We start from the raw sequence: 18,875 nt of genomic DNA, 5'->3' as shown, positions 1-18,875 counted from the left end.
AGTTCCGTAAATCGGTCTTTTTTAGAATCATTTAAAATATTCACGAAAGGATTATGCGAAGCTTTCCTCTTCTGAGTATACAAATCTACAAAAACAAACTACACAGATCGAAAAAATCTTGTGATTTTACATCTTGAAGGATGCACATAAATGGAGCGTCGTATTTTACACAAATTCATATTATAGAACATGTAAAATGTTGTGATTTTGAAATTATATGGCTTGAAATCGAATGTAATAAAAAACAAGAGATCGATAGCAACAACGCGACTTGAACCGAGAAACATTAGATCACAAAATACGTCAGTTAATCGACTGAGCCACATGAGCACATATCTGCTTGATGAAAAATCCATACAGCGACACTTAGTAACCGAGTGCAAATTACACTCGGAGCCTGTAAAAGTCTGCACGAAAGTAATATTTTGCGTCATTTTAAGTTTAAGTTAAGTTTTATTAATTTTATCGTTTGTAGAATTATGTCACCTGTGAAATTCAGAATTTTTTTCTGCGTACAGTAACATTGTTTGTTGTATCTTTCATTCTAATTTCTTCTGTGTTATTTAATTGTTTTGGAAGCAAAATGTACACAATCAACTGATACGAGCGCTTATCTATATTCGAAAGTGTAAAAGAGGTATGTCAGTTTTGTTCGTATTTACGTCCTCCATTTATGTCGGTAACATTACTCGCCCACGTTTTATAGACATGAAATTCAAACAACTCAAATTTGTAGTTAGTAGTAGACTATTACTGCATTTTTTGACGAAGGAATAAAAATCAATACGGTTTACTATGAAAGAGAGGTTTTGGAAAACTTATCATGCTTTAACGGCCTTCAAAAACCGTAGAATTCCGTCTTGTCTAGGCAATCTGGAGCGAAGATTTCCTTAGCGTGATGCATCGCGAAATTTCCAGAATGCGCCACACAAACTCGAGAAGCTAAATCAGCGAGCTTAGGAATATTTGAGACTACTACGCAGAAGATATGGAATATAATTTTTTTTTGGAAATCAGATGCTTTCTATTGAAATCGTATTTCTACAAATCTACATCCAGTTATACCCGAGGGGATGCAGTGTTACTCGCAGCCTCCAGAAACGACGTGTATCGGACTAATATTCCACAGTAACACAGCCATTGGTCGTTCGCTATTGACAATATTATGAAAAATGAAGATAAGTGATTGAAATAGTCGGGTATGCAATTTTTTTCTAAACCCAAGCCAGTGCCAGAACCTGACGTGTATCTGTCGAGCCGATTTTGGGGTCAGGTTTCAGGTAATTGAACTCAAATCTGTATATGAAAATTCTTAAACCCGAATTCGACCCGTACCCATTTAAAAACTATTCGTTATAATTTTTCGTTTTTCGAGTCGTGTTTCTGGTTCAAATACCCGCGGATCCCAACCAAGAAGAAAAAATGCACAATACAAATTCAATTTGAAAGTTTCAACTGACCCGAACATAGAATATGATGAAAGCGTTAAATTGAATCAATGTCTGTCAATTTCGATGCTATTTTTTGTCATCTGGAATTGTTCTAAATTTATTTCAGCAAAATCGTGCAATTCTTCAACAATCATGGTTTAACGAGTTTTGTGAGTTTCTGTGATTCAAGATGAAAACATATTACGCGAGCAGGGATCCGTTAATTTTCTATGGCTTTCGCAATACAACATAAGAAACGAGAAAATGAATGCGATGCCAAGCAAAAAGTAACAAGTTATAGTAATGAAACCAAAACGGTATTTTAGAAGCGGAGGAACTTAATCCAAAGAGCTTAATTTTGAATGAGACTCGCACGAAAGCAACAGCGCTGTGACGATCAGACAATACTCGCAACCGGATAGGCCAACTAATTGCAAGTACTAATGTCTGTCTCGGTAGAATCAGGTATGAAATGCGCATCATGTTTCATTCGATTTAAGTGTGAAGTGCCATCAAACAATTCAGTTTACGTCATACGCAGAATGAATTCCGAGCACGTTCGTCCCAAGTTCCATTTGCCAGTTAATGCTACATGCAAACAATAAAGCAGATTTTTGGCGGGAGATTAATGAGTTGGAATGGATCATCAAACTTCGTTTACCCGGATGTGGTGATGGATGGCGTATTTAACGGTTTCTTGTGGTTATCCGCGGGCACTAATCTTGAAGTGCACGCGAGAATCATGCATGAACAAACAGAAGTAGGTGTTCAAGAAATATTGTAAGTAATTCAAAATTGCGCAGAAAACTGAGGCAAATATTGGGTTTTTTTATTTTATTTCCGATAGAGTCTATTTTCAAAAAAACCTTGACTATTCCCAATAAATTCAGATATCAATGACCGAGTTGATATTTACCTGTTTTTCGCGTTGTGGGAGTCCTCCGGCCTATCGTTCGATAGTATAAATATGTGTTGATACATATTCAATATTCATAAAACCGGTTATACACTGTGAAAGTGAACACTATCTATGTTAGATATACATACTAAAATAGGTGTGGTGACGGATGATCACTTTGTGATCTGTTGAGCGAAAAACGTGATCGATTCAGTGCCGCATCGGACAGAGATTACACTGCTCGAGTAAGTCCATGGGGTTAAAAAAAATTGTGAATGGGCATACCGCATGCGTGCTTCGAATGACTGGATACGAACAACCATGAACCTGAAAGTAACTGATGCAGCTAAGAACTTCAAAACTTTAGATTGATAAGAAAAGTAGCTTTAACCGATACACAGATTTAAGATGTACTATTAACTATCAACGAAATTAGGATTCTATCACTAATTGCAAGCATTACATTCTTATGATTCGTTAACTATTTGACTAAGCGTTTGCCTGCGGAATGATGAATCGAAAATACCATACCATTTTGTATATTTAACAATAAAAGAAAATTCGTGCGACTCAGGATCGAGTTCGTATTTTTAAAATTATAGCTGACAGAACTAATACATCAACGGTCCGAGATAGCTTCCTTGTGGAACTTGGGAGATGACTTCATTTCCATACACATTCAGCTTGCTTGGTTCATAAAAAAGTAAAAATGAAACGTTTTATCATCCACAGTTTTGGAAACAATTTATTAATTATGTGTTGGCTATACTATACAAATATTTGTGCGATTCTGATATGAAATATGTTTTTGGGAGCGTCGTTTTACTCGTCTTTTTCACTCAGCACGAGACTGATGTTTGAGTGAATTTAAAAAAATCTTCCATGTAGAATATGTACAAAACTCACTCGTATTATCATTTCAGTTAATAATTGAAATTTGTTCATACTTTGGGACGAAACACTTGAATTTAAACTGAGCAGAAAATCATCGATAATTCTTACAGAAAACGTTTGAATTTGTACCATCAATGTAAAGTGTAATGTGTAATTTGGTTAAATTTAGGAAATAGTAGTAGTCATAGTAGCTCATGATATCAGATTTATTATTCATGGTGCCTTCATAACATAAAATGCACTATTTTCCCAAAATCATGATTCGTTTGGCTAATTGGGCGGACCGAATTTATGCCATTATCAACGATTTGTTTTAGTTTTATTAAGACGTAGAGCCATCTTGAGATAGTTTTCAAATTTGATCAATACCGGGGAAAACAGATTGAAAAAATGACATGTGAATGCAACTATGTAATGAAAATCGCAAAATGTTACCGCAGAAACGGGACTCGAACTCATAGCTAGCTCCTAACCGTTTTGGCAATTAAACTACACTGCATAATAGCGACGATAGACTTGTGACGCGGTATGTGTTTGTTTTCTGTTTACTGTGTTTTCATGAATTTAGGACTATAATTGAATGCTGTGGTGGTCAAGTAAAGCGAAGCATGCTTGGTTCTTCTAGTCAATTAGACTTTCTCTTCATGTGTTTTTATATCCAAGGTAGTTTAATTGGCAAAACAATTTCCCCGGTTTGGAGCTATCAAAACTAATTGGCTCAAGTGGAAAGTTCCCCTAGTTATTTGGAGATTTGTGCCTTGCCGTAGCTTTCCTGATGGGAAAGGAAGGATAAAAGGAACATGGAAGGGAATTGTTAAGTAAGTGAGGTGGGAAAACAGCACAAAAAATAAGGAAAGAAATCGTACTGCATCCCTGAAAGGATGCTGGACGATTCGCAGGTGCCATAATGCACAGTTAATAAAACCTCCAACCCCCGAGATGATTTAGAGTTTTTATAGAAGCGACACCATCAGGCCCATACCTAGGATGTCATTTCGGGAGGGGCCCAAAATGAAAAAAATAATGTTACTGAAGATTGCTTAAGTAGATAATTTCCGGTGTGCCATTTACCGGCATTTTTGACAGACACCTTAAACTTTTACACTGGAACGATCATTATTAGGTATTTCAATCAAATGTGTGGCTATGACCGAGAGAAGGTTATTGTATTACATTTCTTAACGTTTTCTTACTTCGTGTCATGCAATATCAATCCTCAATGTCTAAGACCTTCTAAATGTCCATTTCTAGAGCACAAAAATTCACTTGTGATGGATTTTGAGAAGCGGTCCGAGATAGATCCCTTACTTCGATTCGTGGAAAACGGAAAGCATCTTCTAAATTTGTAGGTGATAATATTTGATGGCCATACAAAGTTACTTTAGCTATACAGGTTTCGGTATCAGGTTCCGGAAGTAGCGGTCTAAAATTCCAAAACGAAACTCACATCGATTTCTCAGAGGTGACTTAAGGTTTGGGAACAGATAACAGTTCGAGGAGGCCAAATCAGGTGAACAAGGTGGATAGGCAAGTAATTAGAGCACTGAACCGTTGATTTTAACTTTGAAAGCGATGCTCATGTGCTTCATGTAAAGCTCTTTCACAGCGATTTCGGTCTTTAATCAATTTAGTACTCCAAAAGTATACTATGACAATCCCAGAAAACCAGCATCATGATCTTTCCGACCCACTGAGCCTCGATTCCAGGCACTCGTGCCGTGACGACTTGAGTCCATTGTCGGGTAATCATTTATTTCGCTGGCGTTTAATAATGGATCTAGCCAAACTGTACTCGAAGTGCACTTGTGCTCGTCTTTTTAGTCCTAAATAAGCATGTGCGAGATCCTGAGTCAGGATATCATTCTCAAATGCAGAGTCTTGCTCAACTATGGTAAGCTCGCGCACTTTCTCTTTTCAGTCATTCAGAACAATTAGGTGTCTTATTATTATTGTCGTTTACATATTCTACCCCGTATTTAATTTCCATTTTATTCAGTTTTGACACTGTTCACTTCGTATCGAAACACTTGTTTTGTTTCTGTTTCTGATTTCGGGAGGGGCCAGGGCCCCTCGGGCTCCCCTTGTGGGTACGTGCCTGGACACCATTCTGCATTCTCGGAAGAATGCAGAACGATTCGCAGTATGTACAAGCAGAGGTAAATTCGGCACCCTATAAAGGATGCCAAACAATCCACTAAAGCCTATTTAAGGTTAATACAGAAAGGTTTCATTCACTCCAGGAAGAACGATGAACTCCTCTGACTATTGCTTCTTACCACATTGGGTGAGAAACGATAGGATATCTTTTATTTTTTGCTCCGCATACACAGACTCAACCATGTAAGGACAACCAAAAACCTGGATACGTAGTTGCGTCAATGCGAGACATATTAAATGATATGAAGCACCGTAATCGCGTTCACACAAATCACACGAATAATACTCAGCACGCTGAATAGTAGCCATGTGATAATTGAGTTTGCAATGTTAAGTCAGAGCTCTGACCAAAATACTAAATGTGACAGTACATTTGTAGTATCGGTCGAAAAATGAAATTAACGAGTGACAGATGGCGACACTAGGAGCCACGCTGTTGAAAAAGTCGTGGAACTTTGGAATTGTACCTTGTAGTTGCATTCACACGCCATTTATCCAATCTGTAACGTTAAGTTTAGGGAAAGTGAGATTTCCCTTGCTAATGTCATTAAAACTACGACCAAACTTCTCAGAAAACGGTATAACAAAGAACCGAAGATTAGATCCAAATAATCGTTGTATACAATATCGTACACACGAATAATAATAGTTAGAACGCGATTGCCCTGATCCATGTCTACGATAGTAACAAAATATGACAAGTGCTGCAATGTTGGACTGCACTTAAGTATCCAAACAATGCTAATGCGAGGGATCATTATTAATCATCTACTCTATTCGGGTAAAGTGTTATAATATGCCCCCTTAAGAAAACATTGAGATTTTTCCAAGTTTATTAATATATTTTCCTCGGGAATGTGAGTATTTCATTGCAATTCGGCTGAGGAACATAATTTTCAATGACTCCAATATAAAAGATGAGAATTGATTGATATAAACACATTTTCCAAAAGGACAACATTCTTTGTTTTTTCGCTTGCCTCAGACATAATGCCCCAGCAGCCGTAAAATATGTCTTACAACAAATCAGTGGCATGACACACAACAAAAGACATTTTACCCCACAACATTGATGCATTATGCTTCTTGAAATGTCCATAAAGTGACTGTTTCGAGATAATAAGTATGCCAAAAAAATGGCGGATAAAACGCATATTTAGTCGAAGCAAAACCTTACATCGAAAAGCTGCCAAATGAAATTTTCAATTTTTTTATACTACGACAACTACCAAACTTGCATAGAAGAAAAATCCTACGGAAAGATAGTTTTAGTGATCAAACTTGGGTTCCGAAAAGTCTTGTTAATCGGGTAGTGACAGTTTTTCAAAATGGTAGTGGTGAAGGTGAACAATTATAACACATGGATCAATAAGTCCCGAGACTAACAATGGAAACAATAGTTTTTTTGCAAAAATTTTTTTTATTCATCAACATAATCACCTTTTAGGGTGATACAATGGTTCCAACCTCCTCATTTGAGCCAAATCTTTTTCCCTGGAGCATTTTTTTAAGATCAGCAAAGAGCCAGTAGTCACTGGGGTCTAAATCTGGCGAGTATGAGGGGTGGGGAAGCAGATGAAGGCCCAATTCGTTCAATTTCGCCATTGTTTTCATCGACTTGTGGCAGGTTGTTTTTGTTCCATCGAAAGCAATCGCGGCACCCACTTGGAAAAAAAACCTTTTTCATGCTCAATTTTTCATGAAGGATAGTAAATACACTTCCATACGATATCTGTGTCATCTCAGCAATCTCACGGAGCTTCACTTTACGATCTTTCATTATAATTTTTGTCACTTCACTCACATTTTCCGGTGTAACGGCTTCCACAGGTCTACCCGAGCGTTCCGCGTCATTTGTGTCGGTACGACCACGTTTAAACTCGGCGAACCACCGACAAATCATTGCTCTTGATGGACAAGAGTCCGGATAACATTTTTCAATCCATTGTTTCGCTTGCACGGTGTTTTTACCCATTAAATAACAATGTTTTATCAAAACACGAAACTCGGTTTTTTCCATTTTTTAAACAAACTACAAAACGAATTTACTCCAACCTCGATAACTCAGCTGTTTCTGGTCGGATCGACTTAAAATTTTAACCCGTTTCAAGCAAAGGTTAGTACTCTAGAAAGACGTGGTTATTGGTTTACTACGAGCGCCATCTCTGCTTTAGTCTCGGGACTTATTGATCCATGTGTTATTGGTTCCCTTGCTTTGGTTGCACCGAGAACATGTTTTTTGTTAAAAATAGCTTTGACTGTTTTCTTGTGAAATAGTTTCGATTCTAAACCAACAGCTTTAAATTTTTGCCATGTCATTAACCGATTTGGTTCGTATTGTTCGATTTACTGGAAGCATGAATGATCAGGATGTAACTAGAACAGATACCGTAGTAATTTTTTTATTATAGAGCTGAAGATTTTTCTCAATTCTTAAAGTAAATGCAAAACTTTAGTTGTTGAAGAAAGAGCACAATACTACATTCCAATGCGAAACAATAGAATTCAAACCCAGACGTCGCAGCGAATCATTAATGTACTCGAAAGTTGTATGGTAGAAGTAATATTTCACTGGCTCTCAGTATCCTTCCTGAACTAAAGTTCAATTAGTCGTTTCGTTAAGCTAAAATAATAATTAACCTGGGTAGAATCATAATTCATATCTGGGCGAGAAAAAAGTTAAATATAGTTTCGCTATACGAACACTACGAGCGGCTGCGGTCATCATTTAAGAAATAAACAGATCTACGAATTCAAAGGTACGAAAGCTCAGCGTGAACTAAAAACAAGAACATATAACATTCAAACGACCGCACAGATAAAATGTCCACATCCATGTCAACGGTAGCGTGCATAAAAAAAAATGATGCATTAATATGGTAGTGGCGTGATCCAAACTGGATTTTAAAACTATACCAGCCAAACGAGCCCTGTAGCTAAAATTACTTAAGAGTGAAACAGTTTATTGAATAAACTTATTAGATTAGATCGTACATAAGATGAATAAACGATTTCGGTCCCAATGTTAATTCATTTATTCGGCAATGAGCAAATGTGAGTAACGATGTTATGACACATTTTAAATGGTTGAAAAGATATTAAACCTTCTAAGCAGAAACCGTAGCTACTTGAAGGACATTTTTCTAGGAATATATAACGAATCTATTTTTATCCAAGCAATGGTAATACCAAGGTAATAATCAAATATTAAAGGATTTTTAATACTTATTGAATCCCGAATTACATGTCTTTTTGTGCGTATCAATTTACTTTTAGTCTTATCAAAGCAGATAAGAGTAGCACATATTTAAACAAATATGAATTTTATTGTAGAATTATTGGGTATAGAAAAATAATTTCCTCAAACTAAAAAAAAATTTTTTGGACAGGAATATTTATATTGAGTGACGGGATGTTACCAACTCCATTTCGTGAGAAATTGTTTTTAATATGTTACTAGATGTCCAATGAAAGTTGTCAGACATGAACTTTAATCATTCTAAGTTCATTCGTGACACCATCTTGCAAAACCAAATTGAATAACAGTATTTTAGATCTTTTAATCTTCAATACTAACGGTCAACCAGTTTTATTGTCTGAGATATTGCAAGAAAACCAGCTGGAATGAATCGAAATAGGCATGGAATGATACGGGGTGTGAGGTTCTTGCTTCAGTTTCCAATTATCAACAAGTTTAGTAAATCTATAAATTTTTAACGATTTTTAACGTTTTCCTGAGAAAGTAATAAATTCGAATACGTAGTATAAATTCATATAACCAGAATGAATAATTAGAACCCAGCCCGCGATTCATTATTTTTCGAGTGGTACAAGGAACCCATCATCATAAAAGTTGTTGTTTTAGAAATTACATTCATCTCGAGGTTCTCATATGAACTACTGGCTAAGGGCCATTATCTAACCTCAAAGTATAATATTTGCATTGTAAACTGTTTCATGCCAGTAATAAGCCGTCACTCGTTTACGCCTGAGACGTCAGAAATAAAATAATAATGCACCTGTGCAAGATTATTTAAGGGTTGCATAAATAGTGCAAACTTTGCGTCTGGTAAGCGATTTGAACTGCTTTAAACACTGTTTCATGTTAGTTATAAAAATGCAACGCAAAATACAAAAAGAAATTAAGTTTTAGAATTTATCCAATGAAAATTTTTGCGTTGAATTCCAAAATATTAACTAATAGCCAGCCTTATTATTAAAAATGAAACATTTCGATGGCTAAACCGAGAGTAAAATATTCCTAAAAGATAAATTACTCCTATTAATTTCTTGCATAAATTTCGCATTTCGCATTTATTTCAGCATTTCAGCATTTTTCATTTATTTCAGCATTTTAAAACATTTTCTAAAATCCATTTATCAATTTATTTGATGACAGAATTATAAAACGTGTTCTGCTTACTAATCACAAAGGAATTTTAAAACAATACATCAATCACAATATATGATAACCAATTTCAGTGTTCAAGAATTACTTTACTATTTGCTTTTGCTAACTCCTTGAATCAAGAAGCAGGAGAACATCAACTGTGTGACAATGATAGCAAAAGATGAGACGTATGATGATAAAAATTGTTATTATTTTGACCTTCGATTAAAATTGTTATTACACTGACCCGGAATGTCGCAAGATAGCTTAATCATGAAAAAACAACAGACACCATGTATAACTAATTTACAGCGTGCTGGGAGGAAAATAATTTCAATCAAATGATTGTGAGATTAAAACTTCAAGGAAAACAATCATTGTTATTTCAAACCCTGCGAGTTTCAGTGGAATTTTTCAAAATTAGTAGTCTGACCGTAGGTTTATTTTGGTCTTTATTTTTGCTATTTTTTATATAGTGAATGAAACAAAAGGGATGAGGGTATAAATAGTTCACTATTCATGGTTTCGTCGATCTAATTGGCGTCGCTTGTGTTGGCTAAAATATCGTTCTGTTAAGCATTGGATTCGTTGTCACTGTGTTCTATAATGGTTTCAGATTACGTTTGATGAGAGTATTTCAACTGTCCCAGGAGTAGTGGGTTTGCTAGGAGCCAGTGTATATAAACCTTGGATATAAATGACTGACAATTTCTCACAAAGCTTTCCGGAATGAACAGGTTTCTGAAAGTATTGCCATGTGGCCAGTTGATAATCGAAAGTGGCAAAGGATTTACCGAGCAAAGATTCTTCCTTTTTGATACAAAGAATTTATTCGCATTGCAGCAGTGCTTTTTGAAAATACTCATCGTTAGCAGCAGGTGCTGGTCATACCTACGCATTTCCTTAACACAATGCTTCACATACATTGGTATGTTATACTTGATGTTTTCATGTTTAACATAGTGCATATTGTTTTTGTCTTCAGCTAACTCAATCAGTATTAAATCATTGAAGAATTGAATGTAGATAACACTATTAGTTTTATTCAGTTGAAGCAAATTCACATGTTTTAGAGAGAGGTGCATTTGATTTTTAATTCATAGTCCGAATGACAGAAACGACTTTTATTAAAGCCAAAAACAACTTTTAGTCGGCTGGTTCGCTCTTTCCGGAGTGGTCTTATTGTTCACACACTATATTATTTTTTGTTTCTGTCATATCGGTAGCTTATTTTGACGACTGTTTTATACGAAATTGTTTTTACATCATTATATCTAATCATATCGTTATGAATCTACAGTAATCTAAGTCGTTCTGAAAACGTGTTGATAGATTCATGAATACTAGCTTCATATGGTTTTGTTATATGAATATTTTTGTTAGTTGTCGCATAAATCGGTGATATTCCAGGAATGAATCCGTTGGTTTCAATGCGAAAAAATCGTGTAAACTCGCGTCTTGATTGATATGTATTGTATTCAAAAGACAGTGAATATGAATCGTGTTATTTGCTTTACTGCTAACTCAACCGAATGAAATCGACACATTAGAAATGAACTCGTGAAGAATAAAGTTCAAGTTAAACTAGTACCGGTAGTTTGCTTACATTTGTAATAACACTTATTAAAATTAGAATAAATATTTAAACAAACCAACGTCACCTGTCAAATGATGATCATTTAGAAAATTTTTTCTCATGTTCAACCTTATACTCTACCATCACCCAAGAAAATACAACATGCTTGGATTTACGGCATATGCAATTTGAATTTTTGTTTAGAGTGAAGAACATTTCAAGTATGGAAGTTTAGGAAACTTATATTTAGGAAAAACGTAGGACACTGAAAAACGTGTAGATTTAATTTTTTTTCTGAGACCGACATATGGCAGCGCAAAATGACACATTTTTGCAGTGGATTTGACACATAGTTAATGCATTCTGATATATATATATATATATATATATATATATATATATATATATATATATATATATATATATATATATATATATATATATATATATATATATATATATATATATATATATATATATATATATATATATATATATATATATATATATATATATATATATATATACTGAAGTCTTTTTTTATGCGAATTTACGTGCCGCATAAAAAAAACCGCATAACTCTGAAAATTCGCATAAAAAAACCGCATAACTCTGAAAATTCGCATAAAAAAAAACGCATAACTCTGAAACTTCGCATAAAAAAGACCGCAGAAGGGCAAACCGCATAACTCTGAAAATTCGCATAAAAAAAACCGCATAACTCTGAAAATTCGCATAAAAAAAAACCGCATAACTCTGAAAATTCGCATAAAAAAAGTCGCGTAAAAAAAACCGCATAAAAAAAGACCGCATAAAAAAAACCTCAGTGTATATATATTTAAAGCGCTGGAACATGTATTTCAAAATGCCAACGTTACAGGCGTTATGTTTCATACAAATTTTTATCATTCGTGTGAAACTCAGCCTCAGTTACTCTATTATGTACATTGAGCATCTTATCGAAAAATCTAAAACTTCACTTGGATGATATGAAGAGATATAAAAGAACACTATATGTTCCTATGTTCGAAATGAGGCGTTAGTTTCAATCTATCCTCGTTAAAAGTCAAAGTCTTGGCATTACATTCCTTTTGTGGAATTTGGCCTTTCTGTTTCAACAGACTTCGCAGCCGATTCTTAGTGCACAGAATCATTGCATGGCTAGTACTATGGATCCTACTGACACTAAGAATCCACGTTACTATCCACGTTACTATCCTGAATTTCCATTCAACCTTGTTTCCATGAGAAAGCTCTTTTGAAGTCATGTGGAATTTGGCCTTTCTGTTTCAACAGACTTCGCAGCCGATTCTTAGTGTACAGAAACATTGCATGGCTAGTTCTATGGATCCTACTGACACTAAAAAAAATATGAGAAAGCTCTTTTGGAGTCATACTCACAGTCGATCAAAAACAATAACGTGTTGATGATTCAGAGTAGTATTTACAAGTAATAAATCAGAGTTTTGGTGTCGATATGTGACAATGGACGAAACATGGATTCATCACTCACTCTAGAATCAAAATTGCAGCCGGTGAATAACGTCAGAAGCGTCCAAAGGCACAAAAATTAACTAGGAAGATAATGGCTTCAGTATTTTGGGTTGCACATGGTATAATCTTCATCGACTATCCTGAGCAGTGTCGGGCATTAAAATTTCGAAAATCGCATATGAAATTTTTCAGAAGTGAATTTTCGGACAAAAAAAATCATTGATCAGAAAACTCACTGCAGAAAAGTTCAGTAATGATGTTTTGCCGACGCGATTCTCACTGAAACTGAAAAATCAGTTGTGAAAAGTTCACTAGCGAATATTCTGCTCGACGATATTTGAGATAAAAGTACAAAAAAAATCAAATTCATGCTAAATAGCGTTTTATCGGGTTTAATTTAAAAAGTGCAGTGTAGTCAGTCAGCTGGAGTTAAAACTGCCTTTCAATCACTGTTTGGAATGTGGAAAAAATATTGTTCATATTTACCACTCCACAGCATCAAAAATATTGCAGTCATTATTCCTCAGTTGTGTTTCAATTGCGAATTTATTTAGCACAGATTTTTCTAGTGATGATAATAATATATCTGTATTATATATTATATATTTAGATATAATAATTAAATCTTGTACGAATCACTTCGGTGTCGAACTGAAGCGTAAAGGAAATTCAGCATATATCAACGGGGACTCTTCTCCCTTTCGATTATCTCTATAGCGATATTTCTTTGGGTGAAAATTCATCATTAAGTTTCGCTGACACAAAAAATCACTTGTGAACTTCGAGGCTCTGAGTTTTGTGGTGGATTTTTTCAGTCAAAGAGTTTTTATAAGAAAATATCATGAACTGATTTTTTCACGAGTGATACTGAAATGAACATTTCCTGATCATGATTATCCCAACACTGATCTAATATCTAATATCACTAATATCGAATAGTACATAGCGTTGTTATATGATTTGAATCCAAAATCATTATAAAACGACTATGTCAAAGAAAAAAAACTGGTTCACCAAGACAATGTACCGATTTACAAGTCGATGGCAACGATGGTTAAATTGAACGAATTACACTTGAAATTGCTACGTCATCCACCGTTAAGTTCATATTCTGGCCCCCAGTGACTACTGGCTATTCGCTGATATCAAAAAAAAATTCGTCGGTAAGACATTAATTTCAAACGAAGAATCAATTGCTGAATGTGAAGCCTATTCTGAAGCAAAAGACAAATCTTTCTAACACCACGGCACTGAGAAGTGATTGCATTGCTCTTGAATGATTAAAATCGATTTTTGGCAAAAACATGTGATTTTCTTAGTTGGTCACACAACCTAATGAGTAATCAGTTTCCGAAAATTGGGCCCTGACAAATGCTTGAACATTCATTTTTCAATTATCACTAACAATGCTCACATATAATTTCGAACTTATGATTATTTCATATGACAGCAAAGAGCAATAACCAAACAGAGATATTTTATTTTTTGTCAAAATGATAGAGTGCAACGGGTTTGCATTTATTCGGCTGTCGACACACTCACACCCGTGAATGAATTTCTATATACTAGGATATTTGCGCTCCTAAGTTGGCCAAGTCAGATAATATGTTAATACTATGGAAACATGTTGGTGCACAAGTTTGGTTTTATCCCATCGCTAGGGGGATCAGACCGGTTGGGAGCTTCATCTTTCTCTCTATCTCTCTCCTTCCTCACTCAGACCCGGTTTTCAGCAAAAGATTCCAAACCACTCTTGTAGCGATTCTTCAGGATTGAAGCACACATTTACAAATTCGGACTGAACATTTTGAATTTTAAATTTAAAAATATGTTACATATTCACTGATTTATTTTCGATCACACCTCAATTGAAATTTTTCATATCGTCCATCCCAAATAAAATGTCGAAAAACTAATTATTTAGATCCTTGTTTCGAAAAGTAATTTGATTTTCAGCTGAATAGTCATGAAGAAATCAGCTACAATCGTTTTCTCCAAGTTTCGAGACAGAAATAATCGAATTCCGACCACACGTTTCTTGAACCGTTGCAAACGAAAGTGAATGGGTCACCAAAACGTTTCGGCATCGCTGCCCTAATAGGAGAAAATACGGCAATTCATCCACATACACACACACGTGGAACCTCAGACAGTTTGTGGCTTGTTGGGCTAGTTTATGTATATGCTCTCTAATCCGAACGATTAGTATATACTAAACAGCATGCTTATACGTGACACATCTGTAATCTGCGGTTTTCACTGCATAACACTGAATTTTGATGGCATTTAATGTATGCATGTAAATCTTGTCTAACTATTTAAAATGTAGTTTTGAGTTATTTATCACTTGATTACACAAGCTGTGATTCAATATCAATACTCACAGGTGATGAACACAAATCCTTGATTCTCTGCTCCGGAAGTGTATTTTTCTTTTCACGAACCAGCAGTATGACCTCCTTCACTTCACTTGTTCTGTGTAGAAGAAACATCCGGAAATAGGACTAATTAGAACTGTACCACCACACAATCATAAAACAGTCCATGGAGCATCTTTGGCTTACCGTAATAACTTTTCCACCACTATTTTACCGATGAATCCCGTTCCACCGGTGACGAACACGATCTTGTCACGGTAAAATGCACTTATGTTCGACATGACTGTTTAACAGTTGATCGCAGAATAGAACCTACAGCACAAATCACACCCGTTTCGTTTTCCTGCCACCTGCGTTCAACTGTTGCGCGCCACTGACTGACCCCGTCCGCAATCCTTGTCAAGTTGTAGCCAGGCTATAGCAACCCTGATGATTACGGGCTGCGATGCGACAGTCACGAAAAGTTACAAAGCACTAGTGAGGAACGTGCGCCGTATGCACACCCTCGCGCGAAGATCGGAGGTGGGACGGAATCAAAGATAACTAAAAACTAACTATAGCTGAAATGATACACGACACGACGTAAACACTTCCAGCGCATTCAACGGTTGACCGACGAGTAAAAGTGAAGCTGTGGGCCGATGCCACATTTATTCGCGAATCCGAACTGAAACAGACTAAAGAAGCATGTGGATCGGAAACCTGCCGCAACTGTTGAGTGGCTCGGCTCATACTACGAATGGGCCTAATATTTGTGCTTCCAGGTGTTTAGATCTTGATTTGTTTAGTAACTCCATTAGTATGCGGCAGCCAGCAGCTTCATCGTTCGGTTTGAACGAACGGCAGTGGTACCAGAAAAAAGGCCTCTTTCATTCATTTGCTGGAAACTCATCATCAACTATGATTATTGTCTTTCTTATCTTGACAGCCTATGTAAGCACTGTAAGAATCGACTTTTAGTCCGGAAAGAGCGTGTGTCATATTTCAAGAAATTCGTCGAGATCGCAAAAACGTGCACTTAAATTTTTTCATAGGTTGTAGAACAAATATTCACAAGCTTAAATTCAATTGAAAAGTTATATGATGCCGTGGACCATTGTTGAATTTTATCTAGACTCCTGATTCAAAAATCATAGAAAGTGATTTACACATAAACTAAATAAAATGAACAAATGAAAACATTTTACCAAGTAGGAAATGAAATTTATAGAAGTTGTACAATTAATGCCGAATTATTATTCATGTAAGATATGTAAAGAAAGATTTTTCATATTAAAATCAAATGTACGACTCATTACTGTAAAGTTAAATAACTACGTTGGGTACATCAACCGTATGCGTGATAATGTTTACACCATTGTCAATGTTTAGAAAATTCTCAATAGTTGCGGTTCCGATTAAATTTATTTATTCAAATGGAGGATGTTTCTCAAAGTCTTGAACCAGTGTTGCGAAAAGCATGATCAGAAAAAGTTCATTTCACAATTACTCGTAAAAAAATCAGTTCAAGAGTTTTTCCAAAAAAAAATCAGATTGAAAAAATCACTTTCGATATTTTCATTCATGAAACAAGCATCCACAAAACTCTGCACTTCGAAGTTCACAAGTGATTTTTTGTGTTAACGAAACTTGATGGCGAATTTTCACCCAAGGAAATATCGCTAAAGAGATAATCGAAAGGGAGAAGAGTCTCCAGTGATACTTCGAAGCTAAATTTTCACTACGCTTCAGTTCGACACACGAATAAATAAATTCGCAACTGGATTGCAACTGAGAAATAATGACTTCAATATTTTCGATGCACGTAGGGTGGTCAATATGAACAAGCATATTTTTGCCACATTCCAAATAGTGATTATAGTGAATGAAAGCATAAATCAAATAAACATAGATTTCCAACTGTACAGTGACACTAACAGCACCTCTAGTGAGAAACGGGTGTACTTTTTCCCATTAGCTACTGTTGTTGTGTTTAATGCGCAGGCATTTTTATTCATGCATTTTAGGAGCATTTACGCACCCATTCTCCACCAGACGGTGCTTTTGCTGTCACGGGTTGCTCAACTACATTACTATTACACTGGGAAATCTATGTTTATTTGATTTATGATGAAAGGCTGTTTCCATTCCAGCTGGCTGATTACACTGCAGTATTTAGATTAAATTATTTAGCATGAATTTAATTCATAGAAATAACAGGAGCGCAGCATCGTCAGCAAGTCTCGAACACACAGTAGGCGCAGTGTTAGAATGTTGCGTTTGAATTGGCCTAGCGGTAGTCGGCGCTCCTGTTACTTCTGCGTACGTTATTTAAGCTGAATGGCATAACATAGCTAATATTTTTTAATCAGCTGCATAACGTACTTTGTGACTGTTTTGCTTTCTCATAAAGAAAGGTTATGCAATCACTGTGAAAACAAACTTTTGAACCGAGGTCCGGAGAGCCGAGTGTCATATACCATTCGACTCAGTTCGTCCAGTACGCAAAATGTCTGTGTGTGTATGTGTGTATGTAACGTTATTTTGCACTAACTTTTCTCGGAGATGGCTGAACCGATTTTCACAAACTTAGATTCAAATGAAAGGTCTTATGGTCCCATATAAAATTACTGAATATTATCTGGATCCGATTTCCGGTTCGGGAGTTATGGGGTAAAATGTGCCAAAAAAAGAAAATATGTGTTCTAACTTTTCTCATAGATGGCTGAACCGATTCTCACAAACTTAGGTTCAAATGAAAGGTCATGTGGTCATGTGGTTGTAATTCCTGAATTTCATGCGGATCTGACTTCCGGATCCGGAAATATAGGGTAAAGTGGGTTAAAAATTGTACACCATCACTGAAAATGGGAAAAAAACCTTAAAAAAATTCTAAATCGACATGAAATCTTTTCCAATTGATAGTTTTTATCAGTAGACGGTCAAACAAACCGATTTCGGTTATTCTTTTAAGAATCGTAGAAAATTATTTTGAAGAATACCACAGTATTATATATGATAGTATGAATGATATGAGAAAGGCATCATTACACCACTAGGTGGATTAAAACAGGTTTTATTCATGTTTTACCTTTCTCATATAGAAAGGTTATGCAATCACTGTGAAACCCGATTTTAGAACCGAGGCCCGGAGGGCCGAGTGTCATATACCATTCGACTCAGTTCGTCGAGTACGCAAAATGTCTGTGTGTAAATGTGTGTGTGTATGTGTGTGTGTATGTGCGTATGTGTGTATGTAACGTTTTTTGCACTGACTTTTCTCGGAGATGGCTAAAACGATTTTCACAAACTTAGATTCAAATAAAAGGTCTCGTGGTCCCATAAAAAATTCCTGAATATTATTTGGATCCGACTTCCGCTTTCGGAATTATGGGGTAAAATGTGCAAAAAATTGTGTAAATAAGTGCACTAACTTTTCTCGGAGATGGCTGAACCTATTTTCACAAAGTTAGATTCAAATGAAAGGTTTCGTGGTCCCATACAAAATTCCTGAATATTATTTTGATCCGACTACTGGTTCCGGAGTTATGGGGTAAAATGTGCAAAAAAAAATATGTGTTCTAACTTTTCTCATAGATGACGAGACCGATTTTCACAAACTCAAATGGAAGGTCCTGTGGTCCCATACGTAATTCCTGAATTTCATCCGGAGCCGACT

General features: G+C 35.7%; 1 protein-coding gene across 1 annotated transcript in view; it reads right to left on the bottom strand.

The window, feature by feature from the left end:
• LOC131428629 (fatty acyl-CoA reductase 1-like) overlaps window positions 1–15,940 on the bottom strand; it is a 55,424-nt gene extending 39,484 nt beyond the window's left edge. Inside the window, exons 1-2 of the mRNA XM_058592675.1 lie at window positions 15,404–15,940; window positions 15,224–15,314 (exon numbers count right to left, since the gene is read on the bottom strand). Of these exons, the coding sequence (XP_058448658.1) occupies window positions 15,224–15,314; window positions 15,404–15,498 (186 nt within the window). The 5' untranslated portion in view covers window positions 15,499–15,940. The remainder of the gene's footprint in view (window positions 1–15,223; window positions 15,315–15,403) is intronic.
• Window positions 15,941–18,875: the final 2,935 nt, after the last annotated feature.

The sequence above is a fragment of the Malaya genurostris genome, chromosome 2 (genome assembly GCF_030247185.1).
Source record: "Malaya genurostris strain Urasoe2022 chromosome 2, Malgen_1.1, whole genome shotgun sequence".
Taxonomy (NCBI): domain Eukaryota; kingdom Metazoa; phylum Arthropoda; class Insecta; order Diptera; family Culicidae; genus Malaya; species Malaya genurostris.
The sequence above is the reverse complement of the archived record's forward strand: the minus strand, read 5'-3'. Positions and strand labels throughout refer to the sequence as shown.